The 27,575-nt window shown below is 41.7% G+C and overlaps 1 protein-coding gene across 2 annotated transcripts in view; it reads left to right on the forward strand.

The window, feature by feature from the left end:
- The window catches only part of ddhd1a (DDHD domain containing 1a), a 305,505-nt gene that overhangs the window by 22,239 nt on the left and 255,691 nt on the right, over positions 1–27,575 (forward strand). For both annotated transcript variants that reach the window (XM_060934586.1, XM_060934587.1), the window contains 2 exons: positions 9,944–10,072; positions 10,241–10,388. In XM_060934586.1, coding sequence (XP_060790569.1) covers positions 9,944–10,072; positions 10,241–10,388 — 277 coding nt within the window. The remainder of the gene's footprint in view (positions 1–9,943; positions 10,073–10,240; positions 10,389–27,575) is intronic.

The following is a 27,575-nucleotide window of genomic DNA, read 5'->3' on the forward strand; positions in this document are numbered from 1 at the left end:
GTGAATGTATGGCAATATATGTCATATTTAGCAAAATTACTCGTGTCATTTAGAAAAAGTGCTTTTTTTTTACACCACAGGTAGCTCCAAAAGGGATGCACTTAAAGTGCCATTCCACCATTGGATGTATTCTTTTGGCATAAAATACAATATATTTTGACAACATCTATAAATGGTATCACTAGATAGAGAAATCTTTTAGCTTCAAAATGATATATCAAACATAATTTTTTGACAACGACAAGTATATTAATTTTGCGACCAAAGTCACCTACCCTTTTAATTTCTGCGCGTGATGCCATCGGCAGGTTCCCCTTCTTGTGTACCGTATGACGTGGCACATATTATCAGCAATGGCGGATAGAACGCGATAAAAATAATACCAATAAATCTAGCTAATACCAATAAATCTAGCTAACTGAAAGATTAACTCAAAATTTTTCGCAATTTTTTTGGCCCCCATATACGAGGAGAAATGACTCTCTCACTTTGGGGGTTTCCTGGTCTAAAAATAGACCGACACGTGGTACACAAGAAGGGGAACCTGCCGATGACATCACGTTTCACTACCGCGCGGAAATTAAAAGGGTAGGTGACTTTGGTCGCAAAATTAATATACAACCCCAATTCCAAAAAAGTTGGGACAAAGTACAAATTGTAAATAAAAATGGAATGCAATAATTTACAAATCTCAAAAACTGATATTGTATTCACAATAGAACATAGACAACATATCAAATGTCGAAAGTGAGACATTTTTAAATTTCATGCCAAATATTGGCTCATTTGAAATTTCATGACAGCAACACATCTCAAAAAAGTTGGGACAGGGGCAATAAGAGGCTGGAAAAGTTAAAGGTACAAAAAAGGAACAGCTGGAGGACCAAATTGCAACTCATTAGGTCAACTGGCTTTTGTCATTAACATGACTGGGTATAAAAAGAGCATCTTGGAGTGGCAGCGGCTCTCAGAAGTAAAGATGGGAAGAGGATCACCAATCCCCCTAATTCTGTGCCGACAAATAGTGAAGCAATATCAGAAAGGAGTTCGACAGTGTAAAATTGCAAAGGGTTTGAACATATCATCATCTACAGTGCATAATATCATCAAAAGATTCAGAGAATCTGGAAGAATCTCTGTGCGTAAGGGTCAAGGCCAGAAAACCATACTGGGTGCCGGTGATCTTCAGGCCCTTAGACGGCACTGCATCACATACAGGCATGCTTCTGTATTGGAAATCACAAAATGGGCTCAGGAATATTTCCAAAGAACATTATCTGTGAACACAATTCACCGTGCCATCCGCCGTTGCCAGCTAAAACTCTATAGTTCAAAGAAGAAGCCGTATCTAAACATGATCCAGAAGCGCAGATGTCTTCTCTGGGCCAAGGCTCATTTAAAATGGACTGTGGCAAAGTGGAAAACTGTTCTGTGGTCAGACGAATCAAAATTTGAAGTTCTTTATGGAAATCAGGGACTCCATGTCATTCAGACTAAAAAGGAGAAGGATGACCCAAGTTGTTATCAGCGCTCAGTTCAGAAGCCTGCATCTCTGATGGTATGGGGTTGCATTATGCCGCTTTTCCACTACAAACGCGGCTGAGCCGTGCCGTGCCGAGTCGAGCTGAGCGGGGCTGTTGGAGTTGCATTTCGACTACAACCGCGCTGAACCGTGCTGGCTGGAAGTGGGTGGACACATTGGGTGGAGTTAGCGAAAGTGGGTGGACGTCATGTGATGTCGTTAAGCAGCGCAAACAGTGACATCAGTGACAGTGGCGGAACAAGTCAGAGCCGGGCCGGGAGCGGGGCAAATGACCGGGCCCTTTATTAAAGCTTATCATAACATCATTTTAGGCTACAAAATGTCCGCAACTGCGGTGTTTACCAATTTCAACACTACCGGGTGCAACTATGTTATTTAGTACATCAAGTCCTTCAAACGAACATGTAACTCAGAAACAAAAAACATTAGGATACTATACATGGCTCATAATAAAACATCAATAGCCTATACTGCGCACATTATTTGAAGGGCATACGAATGAGCGCTCAGAGGTTGCAACGGTGACAGGAAGAGTCAGAAATAAAAGGAGGGCGGTGCAAACCTCACTGAATGCACTGTGTTTACCAATTTCAACACTCCGGGGTGCAACTATGTTATTTTGTACATAAGTCCTTCAAACGAACATGTAACTCAGAAACAAAAAAACATTCGGCGACATACTGTACATGGCTCATAATAAAACATCAGTAGCCTACTGCGCGCATTATTTGAAGGGCATACGGCGAGCCTTGCGCTCCGCGAACTCGTCCACGATGCTCTGTATGTCACTGATTCAGTGATCTTTTAAGCAGTAGTCTCACGACCCGGATAGTAAACAATAAACATGGAGGACATGGAGTCGTTAGTGTTGCTGGTCTTGGTGCTGTGGCTTGTTGTCACCGACAACGCGGACAGATACTGGCAAGAGCGTATAGATGAGGCGAGGCGCATAAGGCTTCAGAAATTCTCGTAATTCATAATTATTCTCCTTTCGGGTTTGCGGTGTTTACAGATCCCAGCGCGCTCGCGGGGCGTGTGTGGGCATGTGAGGACACGCCTCCTCACCAATCAGTGCACAGGGGAGTGTCTGCTCACGCCCCCAACCTCAGTCGGCACGGTTTGGCTCGCTTCAGCCCCACTCCAAAACGGTGCGAGTTTTAGGGGCTAAGCAGGGCTGAAATGAGCTGAGTCGTGCTGGTTTTTGGTAGTCGAAACGCGAGCCGTGTCGGGCTGAAGTGAGCTGAAGCGAGCTGAAGTGAGCTGAAAAAGGGTAGTGGAAAAGGGCCATTAGTGCGTGCGGCATGGGCAGCTTACACATCTGGAAAGACACCATCAATGCTGAAAGGTATATCCAGGTTCTAGAGCAACATATGCTCCCATCCAGACGACGTCTCTTTCAGGGAAGACCTTGCATTTTCCAACATGACAATGCCAAACCACATACTGCATCAATTACAGCATCATGGCTGCGTAGAAGAAGGGTCCGGGTACTGAATTGGCCAGCCTGCAGTCCAGATCTTTCACCCATAGAAAACATTTGGCGCATCATAAAACGGAAGATATGACAAAAAAGACCTAAGACAGTTGAGCAACTAGAATCCTACATTAGACAAGAATGGGTTAACATTCCTATCCCTAAACTTGAGCAACTTGTCTCCTCAGTCCCCAGACGTTTACAGACTGTTGTAAAGAGAAAAGGGGATGTCTCACAGTGGTAAACATGGCCTTGACCCAACTTTTTTGAGATGTGTTGTTGTCATGAAATTTAAAATCACCTAATTTTTCTCTTTAAATGATACATTTTCTCAGTTTAAACATTTGATATGTCATCTATGTTCTATTCTGAATAAAATATGGAATTTTGAAACTTCCACATCATTGCATTCCGTTTTTATTTACAATTTGTACTTTGTCCCAACTTTTTTGGAATCGGGGTTGTACTTGTCGTTGTCAAAAAATTATGTTTGATATATCATTTTGAAGCTAAAAGATTTCTCTGTCTAGTCATGTTGTCCTAAAATATATTGTATTTTATGCCAAAGAATACATCCAGTGGTGGAATGGCACTTTAAATCATTCTTTATACCATAAAACAAATATTTGGTTCCATATCATTGGAAACATAGTTAAGTTTTAATGTTGAATGCCAGTAAGTTTTCAGACTATTTTGATCAAATTAGTATGTAATTGTGTCAAAAAAATGTCCTCTCCGAGACAGCTAATTTTTTCAAAATAAAATAGCATATCTAAAATGATTATTTTCATCCTAAAATGTGGTCAAGATATCGGGACATAAATATTAGAGACAACTAACACAAAGCTTACAGCCTTATATTTAAAAGCACTATGGAAGTAGTGGATTCGTAATTGTCAAAAAAAAACGTTCTCTCCGAGAATCACTTCATTTGTTTCTCCCAGCCCTGCTTAAAGCTACGCTTAATCTTCTGTATCTTATAGCAAATTACACAAAACTACCATACGCATATGTCAAATTACCTGAAATCTGTTCTTTAACTTGTCCTTCACTTAAAAACTGGTACAAGAACCAGTTTGAATCAATTTGAATTTTGGACCCTGTGACACAAACTTTGTACCCTGATTGTAAAACAACCCTTATGCCCACTGGAGTACAGGAGTATGTTTACGTTTACATATTCACTGAATATATTCTACCCTTCTGTGGTATGAAGGCAATCTTATTTTGATTTCTTCTTGCACTTAAATTGTATTGCTAATATTTTTAATAGCCCCACCGAGCCTTTTCGATTGCACTGACATACAGTACTGTTGGTTTCCCATGTGAACACGGAAGGCAACATAACCCAAAGGGTTCATTCACAATAAGCCTGTTATTTATGCAGCATTAATCGGTGCATACAAGCTTTCCTCTGGTTTAGTAGGGTAATACTTTTTAGTCATAACACTATCCTTCATTCTCTGTCCTGTTCTGTTCAAAATGCTGGGAAACCCCTGCTAAGCCTCTTAGCTCTGTAGTTCACGGCTGCATTTTCGGTGTGCTTTGGTCTTATGGTCGTACTATAGATTGACTGACCTGGCACTTAACCAGAGTCAAACATACCATGAATACAGCATTATATCTCTATGCATTTGTATATCTAAGGGAAGTCAATCTTAGATTTTTAGGTACATGTTTGACCCTGGTGTGCCTTTTTGTCCTGTAAAATGGGATTCATTCACTTTTCATATTGGAAGGTTTTCTTACATACATCCACTATTCATAACCGAGGCAGCAAATGAATGATTAGTTCAACATCACACTAAGTTGTTCTTATAACATCCTGTTTTACAGTGTGCTTCTTTGTGGGTGGTGTGGTGTTCTGTTTGCTTTGGACATAAATTCTTGTAAATATTGTCCAGAATTAGGAGACTTTTTTTTTTTTTTTGGTCTCATGAAATATACCGGTAATGTGATTTCATGTGACACATGATATTCACGTGATCTCATGCTTAATCTCTACATGACCTGACCTGAAGATTTGGAGATTTGAAGGGGTGTGTGTGTGTGAAAATGGTCAATAGTGATGAGAACTAAAGACAGAAAAAGTGAATCCGGTGTGCCGTAGAGTTATCTCATCTCATTATCTGTAGCCGCTTTATCCTGTTCTACAGGGTCACAGGCAAGCTGGAGCCTATCCCAGCTGACTACGGGCGAAAGGCGGGGTACACCCTGGACAAGTCGCCAGGTCATCACAGGGCTGACACAGACACAGACAACCATTCACATTCACACCTACGGTCAATTTAGAGTCACCAGTTAACCTAACCTGCATGTCTTTGGACTGTGGGGGAAACCGGAGCACCCGGAGGAAACCCACGTGGACACGGGGAGAACATGCAAACTCCACACAGAAAGGCCCTCGCCGGCCATGGGGCTCGAACCCGGACCTTCTTGCTGTGAGGCGACAACGCTAACCACTACACCACCGTGCCACCCCCGTAGAGCTATCGTGGCACCAAAACTTCAACATTCAGTGTAGTATCACAATGTTTTTGAAACTCTTTGTATTGTTAATTAAACGATCTATTTTAAAATGTTTTGAACAGAGCCACTTAAATGGTTAAGATCCATGGCTATGATCATGGCATCTCATGCAGGCTAAAGAAAAATTACACGCAAAAATGTTGGCAGCGAGCAGGATCCAGCCCTAACGAGAGTCACACACACATTGTCCTGGTGTGTGCTGCCAGTGATGGCTCTGATGAATGCTAACGTGCAAAAACCATTACAATGCAGAACCCATGTTGATAATTCTGTCCTGAGTGACTCTGTACAGTTCTCTTTTGCAGCTATGATTTTAAATATAGAATTTCTGACTTATTTCACAAGGTATATTTTGGTCTTTGTGATGAGTCAGTTAAAAAAAAAAAAAAAAAGTCTTTTGTGTATTTGGCTTGAGCTCTAGTGTTCCTGTTTTAATCCCAGTTGGACAGTACGCCCAGTGACTGTGCATTCTTCCTATTGCAGTAAACCAAGGACCCAGATTTAAGTGCACACATCTCCAAAGCTTCACTCATGTGATTTCAGTAATTTAGCATTTATTATTAATGCCTGTTTGTGTCCTGAGAAGGAGTGGGGACCACTGCTTTTCAGTTGTCCCTTGTGTGATATTTCAGTTCCTACTAGTCCCATTCATACTGCACTCGGGGTGAAATTGGACTCATGCAGTTTTGTTATTATTGAATTCCAGATGTTAAGACTATAGAGATCTTGCAGTCACGTGACCGGAAAGTACACAGCCGCCATCTTGTCGGTAAAAAACACAGCTCAGCTGAATACTGCTGCACTCGTGTACAGAATGGATCAATTTCAACCGACGGACTACATGGCTCATTTTTCTAATGAACAGATAACTAGATATATGTCTAAAATAAACGATCTACAGATTAGTGACCCTTATGGCTTACCGGATATAGTTTTCACGACCGTGTCAGTGGATTTTGAACTGCCAGCAGAATACCCAGACGTGTATAATTACCTCATCAACTTTCCCTCGCTGTTCAGTGGTGAAGCACTGCGTGCTTAAATCTCTGGACAGTTATCTTTACAGAAATTCAGGATTTGTCAGCGACTCAGATGTGGCATCTTGTAAACAAGAAAATAATCCTCATTGGACGGGTAAGTCACTTAAGTATTGAGTATAGCACTGACCAGCCGATTATAGAATAGAATAAGGTAATTCCAGCTGTAATTCCAAATCGTCCGTCTTGTTTACCATGGATCTGGCGTTGGAGAGGTAGCGGCTTGGCAGTGGAGGTTTGAGTGGCTGTTTTCTGAGCTTAGTCAACAGGCCGGCTCTGCCTGCAGCCTCGCTTTTGCTTCCGCTCCCGGTGCCGCCTCCTTCGCTTTGCTTCCGATAACAATCCACGGAGACCCCGCTGGTTTCGTTATCTCGTCCGGAATGTCGTGAATGCGATGGAAATCGCTACAAACCGTCATTTTCTGCTGGAAACCAATGTCCAGCAAGTCCATACGGTTGTAGTGGGTATTGAAGTCTGGTACAGACGAACAACACGCAAAAATACACACACAAAACGTAAACGTGCACAGGTAGGGAGAGCTTGTAGCCGCAGCCGTTGTAGTAGAATTGTATATAGTAGGGTTTTCCAGAAGAAAAGGTAGAAGCAGAAGTAGAACTAGAAGTAGAAGGCGGAAATATGGCGTTTGACCGACAAGATGGCGTCTGTCACAGTCTGGATCGGCTGTGACGTCACATGCAAGTGCTCCATTGCCTGCATATGTACAACCATCACTGTTAAATTGGCTCCTTTTTTAAAAAAAAAAAAAGGATGTCAGGGTTGTGTGTCTTTTTATTTATTTATTTTTATGTGAGTTGTTTTCATATAAGGAGAGATTAGCAAACAGAGACCTTTTATATGCCTTTGGTAAATGACTTTCAAATAAACAAGTAATATGTCTTGCACATACTACGTGGGATTCGCCTAATACACAATATGGCCAAAATCAAGGTTTATAAAGACATGATTGGCAAAGATTGGAGTGGAAAAATTAATGGCCTGCACAGAGCCCTGACCTCGACCTCAACCCCACTAAACAACTCCGGGATGAACTGGAATGCTGCCTTCCTGCCAGGCCTCTTTCCCAGCATCAGTGTCTGACTTCACTAATACTGTTGTATCAGAATGGGCACAAAGCCTCACAGCCATGTTCCAAAATCTAATGAATAGCCTTCCCAGAAGAGTGGAGGTTTTCAGAACAGCAAAGAGGGAACTAAATCAGGAATGGGATGTTCAACAAGCACATGTACTGTAGGTGTGACGGTTAGGTGTCCACAAACATTTGGTCATGTAGTGAAGATGCCTAGTACAGTTGCTCTCTGCGATTATCTATTGGTAAAATATTTAAAACTAATCGGCCTTTCAATTTCATAAAATTGGTGAAATTTGGTTCCCTCTGAAATTTGGTCATTGTGATGTATGTTTTTTTTTTTATTTTTGTAGTGTCTTAGAAGAAAAAAAAAAAGGGCCAGTCTGTGGCTGGGAAGTTATTTAATTTGAGGGGATTCCCTAGCAAATAATGTGCATGAAATCACTTGCTTCACACAGTCAAGTAGACGGAGGAAGTCCGTGTGCGCATGCGCACGCCTACTTTCTTCTTCTTTTGGGTTTTACGGCAGCTGGCATCCACAGTGTTGCATTACTGCCATCTACAGGTTTACCTTTGACCGTGCACTGACAGTTCCATCATTCTGTCGCTAAACGAACAGCTGATCACACCGAGGTGCTCGCTGACCACCGATATTTATTAGTTTGGTCCTGCGTTTCCTTTCCTTCGCAACATGTCTTTTTCTTCTCGCTTTCCGATACTGTAGTCGGTCTTTGACGTGTCATTCACGTCCTCCGTTTTTCTCTCCTGTTTCAAATTTGTATCCCACAATACCTTGCGCGAACAGGGAAAGCCCACCACGTGATGCATGACATAGTATCTTGTATTGCGTTATGGTGAAAGCAAGAGAAAATGGCAGAGAATTTAGGGGACACATGGCTCTAAATTTATTAATTGTTCTATTAAAAAAAACTAATAAAATTGGAAGTTGGTGATTTTCAAATTCAGTAGCTGTCAGTCCACTAAACAAAAAAAAAAAAAATTGGGTGTTGGGAAAATTCTTTTTATGACCTAAACTTGAAAAAATCTGAAAGGCAGTCTAGCTTTAGGGTGTTTTCACACTTGGTCCCTTTCAGCCATCTAACCGAACTCAGATCGATGACTCAGCATTTTTTGCGCATATGTGAACACTCCAACCGTACCCAGACCCCTTTAAAGTGAACCAAACTGAGATCACCTCAGGAGGTGGTCTCAGTACGGTTCGCTAAAAATCAACGGTACGGTTCGCCTAATCTGCGCATTGTGAACAAAAAGTGCACCGGGTTCACTTCGCCTTTTTCACTGTAGTTTAACCTTCTTCGTTTGCCGTAGTTGGTCACGTGACTGTAGCAGGGAAACTCAACTTCCTTTTGGAACTTACCACAGCCGCTTTACAGTTCTCTGAACTTACTGACTGATGAGTCGGCCACAGTAATATAACTAATATAATTTATTTAGATATAAATATATAAATAAATATATAATATAAATTTATTTTCCTTAATCTGCACTATTTTGATCAAAGAATACAGCAGGGTAAGCATGGCAGCAGACATTTTGATTCAAGAGAAAATTACCCAGAATTCCGTGCACTGGGGGTCTGAGGGCTCTAGAGGACCTGGTGTGAACAGAAAGAGGACTGGGGCCCCATCAAAGCTTAACTGGACCAGAAAGAGAACCCAGTCCTCTTTGTAATAAATTCACAGTGTGAACACACAAAGAACTGAGTTCTTTTTCTGTTGGTCCACTTTTTGGTCCACTTAAAGAGGACTGAGTTTGGTTCCTTTAAAGGGGACCAGGTGTGAAAACACCCTTAAAGTGTGCATCTTTTGGAAACCAGACAATTCAGAATTTGAGTTGTTGGAATTAATCTTGTATTCCTCAGAAAGACTCGGATGTATCCAGTGACATCAGAATTTAACAGAATCGTCATACTTTGTGTAAATTTTAGGAAACTAGTCACCATCACTTCGCTGGATTTGAAGGCTCGATAGTCATTATGGAATTAGTTGCAATCAACCAGACAGCACATTTAATTGCACAGTGAACATTTCAGTCATCTGGGAGTAGGGTTCTGTGAACCATCCAAACCCGAGTGCATGGTGCAAGTATGAATTGAAATATCAGTACATTTTAAGCTTCTTTTTTTCCTTTCTATAGTTTGACTTCCATAAACTACACTTCAATGATTTTTATAATTACAGCCATGTATCTAATGTGAATTCTGTAAACTGTTTCTTCCCCCCCTCCCCTTGTCACTCTCTGTTATTTTATAGCCATCCACAGCCTAAAGCTGAGCCGCAGCCATGTTGACTGGCACAGTGTTGATGAGGTGTATCTGTACAGCGACGCTACCACCTCCAAGATCGCGCGCACTGTTACACAGAAGCTTGGCTTCTCGAAAGGTCAGTGTTCACACTGCAGCTCAGCCCTTCATATAAGCATGCAGGCATAAAAGTAGACAGGATTCTACTGCTTTAAATTTTTCAGTGCTGCCCCATAGTAAACTTTTTGTGTCCGCTGCCTGAGCGGAGTTAGATCGCAATAATTTTTCTTCATGTTGTGGATCCCAGCCTCAAGCAGTGGCACCAGGCTTCACCGAGGCTATGTGGAGGAGGCCTCTTTGGAAGATAAGCCCCCTCACACAACACACGTCGTCTTTGTTGTGCATGGCATTGGACAGAAGATGGACAAAGACCGAATTATCAAGAACACAGGCATGTAAGTATTCAGAACCTGGCTGGCAGAAGTATGCCAAATATGTTATGGTGTGTGGTGTTGTTTTTTTCTTCCCCCCTTTCTGTTTATTTATTTATTCAGCCTTTTCATCTATGCTGTGTTTTATGTCATTATGTACATCATAGAGAATGATGGTTCAATTTGATCTGCTTCAAGTATGATTGTACTGCGAGTTGGCCTAGTAGTTAGCGTGTCCGCCTCTCGATCGGGAGATCGCGAGTTCTACTCACCGTCGGTTCATACCAAAGACCATCATAAATATGGTACCTACTGCCGTCTGGCAAGGCACGCTGCAATACAGATGTAAGTGGGGAGTCAAACTCTCGCGGTTACCAGAAGACTAGCCCCCCACTGTAACCCTAGCTATGTAACAGGCGAGAGGCCGAGGGCTACGGAAACGGAGATCGGCGCCACCCTATGCGCCACATGGTGTGGGAAGGACTTTGATTTGATTTGAAGTACAGTGGGGCAAAAAAGTATTTAGTCAGTCACCAATTGTGCAAGTTCTCCCACTTAAAAAGATGAGAGAGATCTGTAATTTTCATAATGGGTATACCTCAACTATGAGAGACAAAATGAGAAAAAAAAAATCCAGAAAATCACATTGTTTGTTTGATTTTTAAAGAATTTATTTGCAAATTATGGTGGAAAATAAGTATTTGGTCAATAACAAAAGTTCATCTCAATACTTTGTTATATACCCTTTGTTGGCAATGACAGAGGTCAAACGTTTTCTGTAAGTCTTCACAAGGTTTTCACACACTGTTGCTGGTATTTTGGCCCATTCCTCCATGCAGATCTCCTCTAGAGCAGTGATGTTTTGGGGCTGTCGCTGGGCAACACGGACTTTCAACTCCCTCCAAAGATTTTCTATGGGGTTGAGATCTGGAGACTGGCTAGGCCGCTCCAGGACCTTGAAATGCTTCTTACGAAGCCACTCTTTCGTTGCCTGGGCGGTGTGTTTGGGATCATTGTCATGCTGAAAGACCCAGCCACGTTTCATCTTCAATGCCCTTGCTGATGGAAGGAGGTTTTCACTCAAAATCTCACGATACATGGCCCCATTCATTCTTTCCTTTACACGGATCAGTCGTCCTGGTCCCTTTGCAAAAAAACAGCTCCAAAGCATGATGTTTCCACCCCCATGCTTCACAGTAGGTATGATGTTCTTTGGATGCAACTCAGCATTCTTTCTCCTCCAAACACGACAAGTTGAGTTTTTACCAAAAAGTTCTATTTTGGTTTCATCTGACCATATGACATTCTCCCAATCCTCTTCTGGATCATCCAAATACTCTCTAGCAAACTTCAGACGGGCCTGGACATTTACTGGCTTAAGCAGGGGGACATGTCTGGCACTGCAGGATTTGAGTCCCTGGCGGAGTAGTGCGTTACTGATGGTAGCCTTTGTTACTTTGGTCCCAGCTCTCTGCAGGTCATTCACTAGGTCCCCCCGTGTGGTTCTGGGATTTTTGCTCACCGTTCTTGTGATCATTTTGACCCCACGGGGTGAGATCTTGCGTGGAGCCCCAGATCGAGGGAGATTCTCAGTGGTCTTGCATGTCTTCCATTTTCTAATAATTGCTCCCACAGTTGATTTCTTCACACCAAGCTGCTTACCTATTGCAGATTCAGTCTTCCCAGCCTGGTGCAGGTCTACAATTTTGTTTCTGGTGTCCTTTGACAGCTCTTTGGTCTTGGCCATAGTGGAGTTTGGAGTGTGACTGTTTGAGGTTGTGGACAGGTGTCTTTTGTACTGATAACGAGTTCAAACAGGTGCCATTAATACAGGTAACGAGTGGAGGACAGAGGAGCCTCTTAAAGAAGTTGTTACAGGTCTGTGAGAGCCAGAAATCTTGCTTGTTTGTAGGTGACCAAATACTTATTTTACCGAGGAATTTACCAATTAATTCATTAAAAATCCTACAATGTGATTTCCTGGATTCTTTCCCCCCATTCTGTCTCTCATAGTTGAAGTGTACCTATGATGAAAATTACAGGCCTCTCTTATCTTTTTAAGTGGGAGAACTTGCGCAATTGGTGGCTGACTAAATACTTTTTTGCCCCACTGTATGATTGTATAAAGTGTTTGGCCATGTCTGTGATGTGATTAATTACTCCAATTAAGTAATATCAGTCATGTTTGAAATAAATGAGACCAGGCTCAGAATTCTTTGTTGTATTAAGTCAAAGTAAATTTCTTACTCAAATGCTAGTTTACTGTGTATATTTCCTATCCTTCATTTGTAACCACGTAACCAAAACTGCTTGCGTCATTGACCGCCGCCATGTTGGAAGATATGCAATCGTTCCAAGCGATAACTTATTCAATTTGTTTTAACTCACTGCATGGCCTTTCCAAGAAAAAGTAGAGGCGATTGGATTTGATCCATACGCTCTTAAAAAAAAAAAAAAAAAGACTGATTATTGCAAAGATTTGGCCATAATTCCCTCTGTTGAGTATCCCGATATGGTGAACTATTTGGTGCTTTGAGCTCCCAAATGAAAGCCTACAAGTCAATGGAGGCTTATAATATTTTTACGTCTCTGGCTGGATGAACACTTTGCAACTGAAAAGAGTAAATCCTGACAAAGTTTGTCCCTAACCCGAGATTGTAGAGATCAGCTGGTTTCCCTAATGGAAAGAAAAAGCAAACTAAAAGTAGCATCATCAAAAATTCTATACAGCTCTTTTTTTTTTTTTTTAATGAAATAATCGTAGAAGCGTTTGATTGTCAGATCTCACACTCGATCACGGCTTTGGCGCGTTTGACAGCGGCGAGTTTCTGCACAACCAGGCTATTAACGATCCAATATTTTTTTATATATTGCGATCTTTCATTAATAACTACTTCGTAGCACTTACCATTACTAAAATGTTCACTGCACACTCGTGTGGCTTTTGCTTTCTCATCGCTTAGATCAGCCTGGTTTATGTTGGACAGCCGTTGACGTCTACGTGCTGTGGACGACTCTCGGTTTTTTCTCCTTGATTAGTTATACTTGCTGGAATTCTAAAGAACTTAGAAGTCCCCTTGTCTCGAATAGAGTTGTGCGTGTGTGTGTGTCCGCATCCAGGTACAGCACAAAGGGTAGGTATAGCAAAGAAACCAAAGGAATTCTTGAGCATAACCTCTCAAGCAGATCTTCTATAGTAAATGTGCGCCTCATGAGTTTGTGTATATCCTCCAACATGGCCCACTTCTGGTTCAAAGCCTCATGCATAATTAGCTATGACATCATGTGCAAATGAAGAATATAAGGACACCTGTGTAGGTTTCTAGTTGCTCGCTGTAGCCCATATGTAGCTCTACATACGTAATTTGGTCGCCACTTCTAAACCATTCAATAATAGACACTCCTGACCAGGTTTTATGGACATCAGTGGTTGTAGAGGCGGTGATAGTGGCTAGAAAAAAAAAAATCAGTCACTAAACAACTCATAACATGTTAACATCCATCTGTTATTTATACCAATTATCCATCAGGGTTGCGGTGGAAGCTGGACCCAGCCCCAGCTGACTTGGGGTGAGAGGTCACCAGTCTATCACAGGGCTAACACAGATAAAAACAACCCTTTAGACTCTCATTTCACACCTATGGACAACTTTTTAATGTAGTCAGTTGACCTAATCCACATGTCTTTGGATAATGGGGGGGGGAACCCACACAAGCACAGGAAGAACATGCAAACTCCACACAGAAAGGCCCCAGTTGGCCGTGAGGTTTGAACCTGGAACCTTCTTGCTGTGAGGTGATGGTGCTAACCACCATGTTGCCCTACATGATAACATGAATTTTATAACCGTTAGTAGTATATATCCGTAAAATATTTTAAAAAAGCAAATAAGGAATTACTTAATGCATCTGAAGATTAGTTCAGATTTAAAGTCTTTTTTTTCTTTATATAGCATATACAGGGCTCGAAATTCATATATTTTTTTCACCAGCCAGCCGGACTAGTTACCTTCCAAAGTAACTAGCCAAACAGAAAATCAACTCGCCAAAATTTGTTCATGTATGAATTTTACTTCTGTCAAAAATAACACAAAAGAGAGTAGTTACCATTGTTCATGACTAATGTGCATTTATTTCAAGACCCGAGTATTTTGATACTGGTTTTTTTTGCACACTTTGCAAATTGGCATTTGCTGTTCCAGGTCCTCCTCGCGATATCCAAAAAAATGCCAGATGACTGACACCTTACTAGTTCTTTTAGGAACCAATTCGTCCGCTTCCATTTTTAATTTGTCGCTGAAATTGACAGAGCTTACATGGTAGCCTATGCAACACCAGCGATTGCACAAACTGAGTCAGCGCTGTAAACTGGAACTAGGAAATCTTCCCGCAAGTTCCTTTCAGCACCTAGATGTTGCCTGGGATTGGTTGGCAAGTGTGTGACGTTTGTTTGTTTTGTTTGTTTTTGTTTAAACCCTTAGGCAGCCTCTCAGGTTACTGCCTGAGGGACAGGGAGAAAACCACCGGAAAAGGTTTTAAACAAACGCAGCAAACACGAAACAAACGCAAGTCGGCAGATGACCATAAAATACTCGATAGTTACGATATAATAATTATATGTATCTCACACAGAATTTTCAGAGATATATGGAGTATATTCGATATATCGCACAGTCCTAGTCTGAATCTTTGCTTCATATATATTTTTTATTTTCAACTAGCCAGCCGGGCTGGCTAGTGACAGGAATTACCCGCCAAATGACAAATTAAGTCGCCTTGGGCGACTGGACCACCACGAATTTCGAGCCCTACATATACTAGTGCATCTCAAAAAATTAGAATACCATGAAAAAATTCCTTTTTTTTTTTTTTCATAATTTAATTCAAAAAGGTAAACTTTCATATATTCTATATTCATTACATGTAAAGTGAAATATTTAAAGCCTTTTTTGTTTTAATTTTGATGATTATGGCTTATAGCTCATGAAAATCAGAAATCCAGTATCTCAAATTATTAGAATATTCCCTAAGATCAATCAAAAAAAGGATTTACAATACAGAAATGTCCAACTTCTGAAAAGTATATTAATTTATACACTCAATACTTGGTTGGGGCTCCTTTACCATGAATTACTGTATCAATGCGGTGTGGCATGGAGGTGATCAGTCTGTGGCACTGCTGAGGTGTTATTGAAGCCCAGGTTGCTTTGATAGTGGCCTTCAGCGTATCTGCATTTTTGGGTCGGGTGTTTCTCATCTTCCTCTTGACAATACCCCATAGATTCTCTATGGGGTTCAGGTCAGGCAAGTTGGCTGGCCAATCAAACACAGTAATATCATGGTCAACAAACCATTTGGTAGTAGTTTTGGCACTGTGGGTAGGTGCTAAGTCCTGCTGGAAAAGGAAATCAGCATCTCCAAAAAGCTCGTCAGCAGATGGAAGCATGAAGTGCTCTAAAATCTCCTGGTAGATGGCTGTGTTGACTTTGGACTTGATAAAATACAGTGGACCAACACCAGCAGATGACATGGCACCCCAAATCATCACAGACTGTGGAAACTTCACACTGGGCTTCAAACACCTTGGATTCTGTGCCTCTCCACTCTTCCTCCAGACTCTAGAACCGTGATTTCCAAATTAAATGTAAAATGTACTTTCATCTGAAAAGAGGACTTTGGACCACTGAGCAACAGTCCATTTCTTTCTCTCCTTAGCCCAGATAAGACACTTCTGACATTGTCTCTGGCTCAGGAGTAGCTTGATATTAGGAATGCGAGAGTTGTATCCCCTTTCTTGAAGATGTCTGTTCGTGATGGGTCTTGATACACTGACACCAGCCTCAGTCCACTCCTTGTGAAGCTCTCCCAAGTTCTTGAATCAACTTTTCTTGACAATCCTCTCAAGACTGCGGCCATTCCTGTTGCTTGTGCACCTTTTCCAGCCACCCTTTTCAGCAGTGACCTTTTGTGGCTTACCCTCCTTGTGGAGGGCATCAGTGATCATCTTCTGGACAACAGTCAAGTCAGCAGTCTTCCCCATGATTGTGGTTGTGTGTACTGAACTAGACCGAGATACACACTGTGTTCATACTGTTTTACTCAAACTCGAAATGAAATATTCTAATATTTTGAGATGGGTTTTTTTATGTTTTTGTACTGTATGCCATACTGATTAAAATAGAAAAATGCTTGAAACATTTTAGTTTATGTGTAATGAGTCTGTAATGTATAACATTTTCAGTTTCTTAAATAACTGATGGAAAATATTGAACTTTTTCACAATATTCTAATTTTTTGAGATGCACTAGTATGTTATTTACCAGCTGGGAGGTCCATATCGTGAAATACCGTGACCGAGGTCTTGAAAGTACTAACCTCGGCCCTCTGGGCCGAGGTCAGTATTCAAGGCCGAGGTCACGGTATTTCACCATACGGACCAACCTTAAGCTGGTAAATAATATATTTATTTTTTTCTTTACCAAATTCTAACAGAAAACGAGAGCGCCTGAAAGGGAAAACTGAGCCGCCATTTTGAATCCTCATTCACGGCTGTAATGCAAATGACTTCCTCCTCGGTATACAAGTGCACTTCCATGGCAGGGAAAAAAATTACATTTTGCCGCCTATGTAGTCCCCTATTTATACAAAATTGAGTCATTCAGGATTCAGCCATGTTTTTGCTTGGCGTTAGCAAGTTACAGGTTTTAGTTTTCTCCTAAAATGTTTTTTATTTCTTCTTCCTCAGGGTAGTAAAGCTTGCTTTCGCTGTGAAGACTGTCGTTATCGCTATCCATGCTGTAAAATTGATGCTATTCTCCTGAGAAATGCTGGCAAAAATTTATAAGATTTTTGATAATCTTATAAATAAATCTTATAAAAAAAGATAAATTGTTGACAAAAAAATGCTACCATGTTTTTTGTTGTGAACGAGCGAGTCGCCAGAGGTCCGTAACTGGGGTCTGTACCGTAGGATACGGACCCGCTCGCCAGCCAATCAGAGCGCAGTATTTGGATGGCGAAAAAATAAAATACTTCTTTTTTTATTATTATTTTCTAAATATCTTTTGAAGAAATTATTTCTTTGTCAGCTGAACTGGCCAAATTGAGAGATTCATCAATCTGTAGTTGTCTAAGTACAAAGTGCATCTGTAGAGTAGTTGCCCAGTTAAATAAACTTTTGCAACATTTACCTCTGTGGTAACTATATTACCCTGTCTGTCTTTTGGATTAGGGGACTTGCGCACGCGCAATCGTTCTTTTCGTGTGTGCGGTATTAACTGATGAGTCATGAACACCTTACTTGTCGGGTGTTGTTTTACTGTATATGTGAGACCGGTCTCGCAGGTTTCAGTGAGCAGAAATTTGTGTGGAATGTTCTTGTGTGTGGCTTTAATACGTTTCCAGGTCCAGTGACTTGTACCTATGAGAACTGTTTGATTAAAATGGTACAGAGCCTAATCTAGGGCGCGTAATGCGCGTTTTTTATCTGTCTGTCGCACATCCACTTTTTGGGCACGAGAATGATATCGCGTATCTATTCATTTTGTCGCGCATTTATAAGTAGAGAGCGTGTAGTCGCGTTTTACTGAATCTTGTGCGTATCAATTTGTCAGCACCAGCTAGCAAGCACTGCGGTAAATATAGCGTTGTTTACACACCAATCGGAAAATATCAGAAAGGACTGAAGTATTCCGAATGGTTTATTTAGTGGGTAAACAGTTTTGTGAACTATTATATCACTGGTCACTGAACCGGAAGACAGCGTATCTCAACCAATCGTGTGAAGTGTTTTAAAAATACCCAAAAGCACATGACATATCGTTCTGTCTCATCCAAACATAATGTCAAAACGCGTGGTCACGTTGAAAGACCTTTGGATGAAAAAAAGGAAACAAAACAAAGACACAGAAGTGACAAATACTAATCCAGCCGACATTACACAACCCGATACAAGTACTACCGATGAACCAACCAAGAAGAGAACGAAATATGAAACCGAAGTCGACGATGTTACCACCGAAGTGTCAGTCCAGGCAGATACGAGTTCAGCTGTCGTTATCGTCGATGAGCCTGAGGCAACGGGGACGAAATCGAAACGCGATGAAACTAAAGACAATGCAACGAACAAAAAAACGAAGTATGAACACACATTTCATTACATTTTTAAAGTTCAGATCTGATCATAATGTTTGTGCAATACTATAAACTGCGGATAAGTGTTTTTCTGATATGGTTTTCATATCACTGTATTAAAGGATATGTATAATGCCATAATTATGATGATATATAGATTAACATCTGATATGAATGTTTGTTACATGTATTTAGTTTTATTAATAAAACTGTTCTGTTTATAGATGTACTCTTGAAAATATCTACCAATGTATTACTTATTTTTCTGTCCCCACTAACTGGAACAAATGAGGGATATTTTTACCTACGTTAATGTTTTCTGTCCCGTTTCTACAACTAGTGAGGGATCTGTCCCCTATTTTCAAATTCCTGGATTAGGATCTGATGGTATATCGAACACCAAACAAGAGCAACCTAAAGCAAACATGTCCTCAGACTTGTACAAATCTGAGCCGCTTCTACTGAAACTGTCGAATGTGCACGCACGCACGCACGCACGCACACAGAGCAAGAACATTTTGTAAAATATGCTTAGTACTTGTAATACCTCTTTATGGCCCTCTACCTTGTAATCCCCTTAACCTTAACCCCCAAACAAGAGTGCCCTTTACCTGAGGCTTTTGGTTGCTTGGTTTGTGCCAGACGGAACTTTTCTCTCACACTTTGTTCTCACCACTGCCTTGTGGTTTTTGTTTTTTGGTGTGTTGGTGTATTGTTACCTTTTCCAAAGCTGCCCTTTTGAATTTCAACCTTTTCAGTTCAGGATAATTGATTTGTTTACCATGAAGAGTCCAGGTGGTTCTCATCAGCACATTAACCGACCTTTTCTCTGATACCATTTTGTATTTGAACAAGATAAGGCACGTTATCTTGAATGCATTTAACAAGGCCATTGGTGCAAGTCCTAATGGACATTCTGTAGAAAGGAAAAGCTGGTTAAATTGACACAAAAAATTAAGCACGCGGACTGGAATTTATTGAACCTACAACCTGCGCGTGGAAAAATACCCCTTTGCACACCCATTTTTGCATTCTTGTTTGCTTGTCAGGAAGCTGGGCAGAGTGTAATGTTTAGCGCCTGCTCTCTGCTTGGGGCTTAGTGGGTTAAGATGATAAAGCAGATCAATCTGGGCACTAAACCCACTCCCTGAGGGAACGCGGATTACTTACTCCCTTGCAAGAAAGAGCTGGATCATTTCTGTCTCAGCTTAACTCCTCTCCTCATTCTTTTATTCCCTTGTTCAGTCTCCTTTCATGTCCCTGTGCATAAGAGCATGACTGTTCATTTACACCAAAGTGCACTACTACTACTTCTGTGGTCTTATTCAATCCTCAGTGCCTGATTGGACTCGGTGGCTATTGGAAAGGCTTTCTTGAAATGTCTGTGTGTATCGTGTATTCATGATGTCACAATCATTTTAATTAAATGTGACCTCTGAGGTTATATTGTAATGAAATCAGTAAACAAGTGGCATAAAAATGATCTACAATCATGAATTCAAACTTGCTATAAAATATGAAGATGTCACTTGCCCTGCTGCAGATCAGTGTGAAGCCTTGGTGGCGTAATGAGATTATAGAGAAGGCAGTGCTGCTGTTGGCCTGGCAATGTCATGACTGAGCCCCATTGTGTGACAACAGAGCAGAGGCCACCTGTAAACCCCTATCAGTCATTCTGTAAGGGTTTATGCTTCACAAAGAAAAGACCAAAAGGCTGTTGGCACTCTACGATTGCTGGGTTTCAGTCACGTGACTTTTTTAGGGGCCAAGCAGCGAAGCTGGCGAAGGCCCCTAATGTGTTTGTAGGTTTTCTTATAGTTATTATTAGGGGCCAAGCAGCGAAGCTGGCGAAGGCCCCTAATGTGTTTGTAGGTTTTCTTATTATTATTATTGGGGGCCAAGCAGCAAAGCTGCGAAGGCACCCATAGGGATTCTACTGTTTCTTATTATTATTATTCAACGTTCTTCCGCCTCTGCAAGTCTATGGCAGCCCATAGAACCGTCTGGTAAAAAGTTGGGAAATTTTGCACACTGATTCTAGACAGTGTCAACATTACTCTCAGCAAATTTCAGGCCTCTACCTCAAACACTTTAGCGCCACCAACAGGTCAAAGTTGCAGGTACATTTCTGCTTGTAACTTTTGAACCGTTGGTCCGATTTTCAAACACTTGGTATCTCTGGAGTCCTTGGGTCAAGACGAATCCAACGGACCCCATGACGTCATTTTCCGCCCATATAGTTTTCCCGCCATTTTGAATTTTGTTTAAATCACTTAAAACGCTTCTCCTCCCTCAATTTTTGAATAATTTCTCCCAAACTTGGTAAATCGCAACTTTGGACTAAGCTGCATAAGAAACATACCCGGTTTTTAGAATTTCATAAGCGTTTGGCCGTGGCAGCCAATCAAAGTTGGCTGCGCAGACGCCAAACAGGAAGTGTGCTCATATCTCGGCCACCCTTTGGCGTATCTTAACAAAACTTGGTGGCATTATGCAGCACCCCTCCCGAAAGGGCCCCAAAAAATTTGGAACAAATTGGCTGCTAGGGGGCGCTATAACTAGGAAAAATGTCTTTTGGCTCATATCTCATGACTCGTTTTGGCTAGAAACAAAATTCCACTATGGCAGGAATCCTTGGCTCAAGACGAATCCATCGCACCCTATGATGTCATATTCTGCCTTGAGGATTTTCCGCCATTTTGAATTTTGTTAAAATCAGTGAAATTCTATGGCAACGCATAGAACCGTCTGACTAGAGGTTTTTAAACTTGGCACACTGATTCTAGGCTGCCTCAAGGATCTTGTCACCAAATTTCAACTCAGCACCTCAAACTCTCTAGCGCCACCAACTGGTCAAAGTTGCAAGTACATTTCTGCTTGTTACTTTTGAACCATACGTCTGATCATCAAAATCTTAGTATCGCTGGAATACTTGGGTCACCACGAATCCACAGGGCCCTGTCTCGTCATATTCCACCCAGTAGATTTTCCGCCATTTTGAATTATGTGAAAATCAATTAAAATGCTTCTCCTCCCTCAATTTTTGGAAAATTTCTCCCAAACTTGGTACATGGCAACTGGGGCCTAAGCTGCACAAGAAACATACCCGGTTTTCAGAATTTCTTAAGCGTTTGGCCGTGGCAGCCAATCAAATTTGGCTGGCATATGCAATACAGGAAGTGTGCTCATTTCTCGGCCACCCTTTGGCATATCTTAACGAAACTGGGTGGCTTTATGCAGCACCCCTCCCCAAAGGGCAGCAAAAAATTTGGAACAAATTGGCTGCTAGGGGGCGCTATAACTAGGAAAAATGTCTTTAGGCTCATATCTCATGACTCGTTTTGGCTAGAAACAAAATTCCACTATGTCAGGAATCCTTGGCTCAAGACGAACTGATCGCACCCTATGACATCATATTCTGCCTTGAGGATTTTCCGCCATTTTGAATTTTGTTAAAATCAATGAAATTCAATGGCAACGCATAGAACCGTCTGACGAGAGGTTTTTAAACTTGGCACACTGATTCTAGGCTGCCTCAAGGATCTTGTCACCAAATTTCAACTCAGCACCTCAAAAACTCTAGCGCCACCAACAGGTCAAAGTCGCAGGTACATTTCTGCTTGTTACTTTTGAAACATACATCTGATCATCAAAATCTTAGTATCTCTAGAATGCTTGGGTCACAAGGAATCCAAGGCGCCCTGTCTCGTCATATTCTACCCAGTAGATTTTCCGGCATTTTGAATTATGTGTAAATCAATTAAAATGCTTCTCCTCCCTCAGTTTTTGAACAATTTCTCCCAAACTTGGTAGATAGCAACTCTGGACGAGCCTGCACAAGTACCTTACACAGATTTTTGAATTTCATAAACGTTTGGCCGTGGCAGCCAATCAAATTTGGCTGAGCATATGCGAACCAGGACGTATGCTCATATCTCGGCCGCCCTTTGGCGTATCTAAATGAAACTTGGTGGCATTATGCAAGACCTCTCCAAAAAGGGCCGCAACAAATTTGGAACACATTGGCGGCAAGGGGGCGCTATAACAAGGAAAAATGTCTTTTTGCTCATATCTCATGATGCATTTTGGGTAGAAACAAAATTCCACTATCGCTGGAATCCTTGGGTCAAGCCGAATCCATCACAACCTATGACGTCATATTCAGACTTGAGGATTTTCCGCCATTTTGAATTTCGTGAAAATCAATTAAAATGCTTCTCCTACCTCAATTTTTGACCAATTTCTCCCAAACTTGGTACATAGCAACTTTGCACTAGGCTGCACAAGGGCATTACATGGCGCAAATGCCTTCTACTGGCCTGACATCTCGTCTCATAGCCTGCTTGGCCCCCACATTGCTGCTTGCAGCTATATTTAGGGGCCAAGCAGCGAAGCTGGCGAAGGCCCCTAATGAGTTTGTCGGTTTTCTTATTAGGGGCCAAGCAGCGAAGCTGGCGAAGGCCCCTAATGAGTTTGTCGGTTTGCTTATTATTATTATTATTATTATTATTATTATTCAACTTTCTTCTCCTATGGGAAGTCAATGGCAGCCCATAGAACCACACATAGGAAAATGCTCAAACTTGGCACACACATTCTAGACAGTCTCAGCATTCCCCAGAACAATTTTTAGGTCCCCACCCCCAACCCTCTAGCGCCACCAGCAGGTCAAAGTTGCAGGTACATTTCTGGTTGTAACTTTTGAACCGTTGGTTCGATTTTCAAAAACTTGGTATCCCTGGAATCCTTGGGTCAAGACGAATCCAAAGCACCCCATGACGTCATTTTCCGCCCATATAGTTTTCCCGCCATTTTGATTTTTGTGAAAATCAATTAAAATGCTTCTCCTCCCTCAATTTTGGACCAATTTCTCCCAAACTTGGTAAATGGCAACTTTGGACTAAGCTGCACAAGAAACTTACCCGGTTTTTAGAATTTCCTAAGCGTTTGGCCGTGGCAGCCAATCAAAATTGGCTGCGAAGACGCCAAACAGGAAGTGTGCTCATATTTCGGCCGCCCTTTGGCCTATCTTAACGAAACTTGGTGAGAGTATGCAGCACCCCTCCATGAAGGACCACAAAAAAATTGGAAGAAATTGGCTGCTAGGGGGCGCTATAACTAGGAAAAATGTCTTTTGGCTCATATCTCATGATGCGTTTGGGCTAGAAACAAAATTCCACTATCTCTGGAATCGTTGCGTCAAGACGAATCCATCGCGACCTATGACGTCATATTCTGCCTTGAGGATTTTCCGCCATTTTGAATTTTGTTAAAATCAATGAAATTCTACGGCAACCCATAAAACCTTTAGACGAGAGGTATTCAAATTTGGCACACTGATTCTAGGCTGTCTCAAGGTTCTTGTCACCAAATTTCAACTCACCACATCAAACTCTCTAGCGCCACCAACGGGTCAAAGTCCCAGGTACATTTCTGCTTGTTACTTTTGAACCGTAGGTCTGATCGTCAAAATCTTAGTATCGCTGGAATCCTTCCTTGAAACCGAATCCAACGCTCCCTGTCTCGTCATATTCCACCTGGTAGATTTTCCGCCATTTTGAATTTTGTGAAAATCAATTAAAATGCTTCTCCTCCCTCAATTTTTGACCAATTTTTCCCAAACTTGGTACATGGCAAAGATGGACTAAGCTGCACAAGAAACTTACCCGGTTTTTAGAATTTCGTATGCGTTTGGCCGTGGCATCCAATCAAAATTGGATGCGCAGACGCCAATCAGGATGTGTGCTCATATCTCGGCCGTCCTTTGGCGTATCTTAACGAAACTTGGTGGCTTTATGCCCCACGCCACCCCAAAGGAAAACAAAAGATTTGGACCAAATAGGCCTCTAGGGGGCGCTATAACTAGGAAAAATGATTTTTGGCTCATATCTCATGATGCATTTTGGGTAGAAACAAAATTCCACTATGTCTGGAATCCTTCCGTCAAAACGAATCCAACACGCCCTATGCCATCATATTCCACCAGGTAGATTTTCCACCATTTTGAAATTTGTGAAAATCTATTAAAATCCTTCTCCTCCCTCAATTTTTGACCAATTTCTCCCAAACTTGGTACATAGTAACTTTAGACTAACTGTCTGCCTGGTCAGTTCTTTCTGTTGCCATGGCAACTTAGGCTGGGTCACACTGCTTGGCCCCGCATTGCTGCTTGCAGCTATATTTATTATTCAACTTTCTTCTCCTATGGGAAGTCAATGGCAGCCCATAGAACCACACATAGGAAAATGCTCAAATTTGGCACACACATTCTAGACAGTCTCAGCATTCCCCACAACAATTTTTAGGTCCCCACCCCCAACCCTCTAGCGCCACCAGCAGGTCAAAGTTGCAGGTACATTTCTGGTTGTAACTTTTGAACCGTTGGTCCGATTTTCAAAAACTTGGTATCCCTGGAATCCTTGGGTCAAGACGAATCCAAAGCACCCCATGACGTCATTTTCCGCCCATATAGTTTTCCCGCCATTTTGAATTTTGTGAAAATCAATTAAAATGCTTCTCCTCCCTCAATTTTGGATGAATTTCTCCCAAACTTGGTAGATGGCAACTTTGCACTAAGCTGCACAAGAAACTTACCCGGTTTTTAGAATTTCGTAAGCGTTTGTCCGTGGCAGCCAATCAAAATTGGCTGCGAAGACGCCAAACAGGAAGTGAGCTCATATTTCGGCCGCCCTTTGGCCTATCTTAACGAAACTTGGTGAGAGTATGCCCCACCCCTCCATGAAGGACCCCAAAAAAATTGGAAGAAATTGGCTGCTAGGGGGCGCTATAACTAGGAAAAATGTCTTTTGGCTCATATCTCATGATGCGTTTGGGCTAGAATCAAAAATCCACTATCTCTGGAATCCTTGGGTCAAGCCGAATCCATCGCGCCCTATGACGTCATATTCTGCCTTGAGGATTTTCCGCCATTTTGAATTTTGTTAAAATCATTGAAATTCTATGGCAACCCATAGAACCTTTAGACGAGAGGTATTCAAATTTGGCACACTGATTCTAGGCTGTCTCAAGGTTCTTGTCACCGAATTACAACTCACCACATCAAACTCTCTAGCGCCACCAACGGGTCAAATTCCCAGGTACATTTCTGCTTGTTACTTTTGAACCGTAGGTCTGATCGTCAAAATCTTAGTATCGCTGGAATCCTTCCTTGAAACCGAATCCAACGGTCCCTGTCTCGTCATATTCCACCTGGTAGATTTTCCGCCATTTTGAATTTTGTGAAAATCAATTAAAATGCTTCTCCTCCCTCAATTTTTGACCAATTTTTCCCAAACTTGGTACATGGCAAAGATGGACTAAGCTGCACAAGAAACTTACCCGGTTTTTAGAATTTCGTATGCGTTTGGCCGTGGCATCCAATCAAAATTGGATGCGCAGACGCCAATCAGGAAGTGTGCTCATATCTCGGCCGTCCTTTGGCGTATCTTAACGAAACTTGGTGGCATTATGCCCCACGCCACCCCAAAGGAAAACAAAAGATTTGGACCAAATAGGCCGCTAGGGGGCGCTATAACTAGGAAAAATGATTTTTGGCTCATATCTCATGATGCATTTTGGGTAGAAACAAAATTCCACTATGTCTGGAATCCTTCCGTCAAAACGAATCCAACACGCCCTATGGCATCATATTCCACCAGGTAGATTTTCTACCGTTTTGAAATTTGTGAAAATCTATTAAAATCCTTCTCCTCCCTCAATTTTTGACCAATTTCTCCCAAACTTGGTACATAGTAACTTTAGACTAACTGTCTGCCTGGTCAGTTCTTTCTGTTGCCATGGCAACTTAGGCTGGGTCACACTGCTTGGCCCCGCATTGCTGCTTGCAGCTATATTTATTATTGGGGGCCAAGCAGCGAAGCTGCGAAGGCACCCATAGGGATTCTACTGTTTCTTCTTCTTCTTCTTCTTATTATTGGGGGCCAAGCAGCGAAGCTGCGAAGGCACCCATAGTGATTCTATTGTTTCTTATTATTATTATTATTATTATTATTATTATTATTATTATTATTATTATTCAGTCCACTTCCGCCTCTGCAAGTCTATGGCAGCCCATAGAACCGTCTGGTAAAAAGTTGTGAAATTTGGCACACTGATTCTAGACACTCTCAACATTCCTCTCAGCAAATTTCAGGCCTCTACCTCAAACCCGTTAGCGCCACCAACAGGTCAAAATCCCAGGTACATTTCTGCTTGTAACTCTTGAACCATTGGTCTGATTTTCAAAAACTTGGTATCCCTGGAATCCTTGGGCCAAGATGAATCCAACGCACCCCATGAGGTCATTTCCCGCCCATATACTTTTCCCGCCATTTTGAATTGTGTGAAAATCAATTAAAATGTTTCAACTCCCTCAATTTTTTACCAATTTCTCCCAAACTTGGAAGATAGCATAATTGGACCAACCTGCACAAAACTTATACCCGGTGATTTGAATTTCACAAGCGTTTGGCCGTGGCAGCCAATCAAATTTGGCTGCGAAGACGTGAAACAGGATGTGTGCTCATTTCTCGGCGGCCCTTTGGCCTATCTTGACGAAACTTGGTGGGATTATGCGGCACCGCTTCTCAAAGGGCCCCCAAAAATTTGGAACAAATTGGCCGCTAGGGGGCGCTATAACTAGGAAAAATGTCTTTTGGCTCATATCTCATGATGCGTTTGGCCTAGAAACAAAATTCCACTATGTCAGGAATTCTTGGCTGAAGACGAATCCATCGCACCCTATGACGGCATATTCTGCCTTGATGATTTTCCGCCATTTTGAATTTTGTTAAAATCAATGAAATTCTATGGCAACGCATAGAACCGTCTGACTAGAGGTTTTTAAACTTGGCACACTGATTCTAGGCTGCCTCAAGGATCATGTCACCAAATTTCAACTCAACACCTCAAACTCTCTAGTGCCACCAACAGGTCAAAGTCACAGGTACATTTCTGCTTGTTACTTTTGAAGAATACGTATGATCATCAAATTCTTAGTATTGCTGGGATGGTTGGCTCAAAAGGAATCCAACGCGCCCTGTCTCGTCATATTCGACCCAGTAGATTTTCCGCCATTTT

The sequence above is a fragment of the Neoarius graeffei genome, chromosome 11 (genome assembly GCF_027579695.1).
Source record: "Neoarius graeffei isolate fNeoGra1 chromosome 11, fNeoGra1.pri, whole genome shotgun sequence".
Lineage (NCBI taxonomy): Eukaryota > Metazoa > Chordata > Actinopteri > Siluriformes > Ariidae > Neoarius > Neoarius graeffei.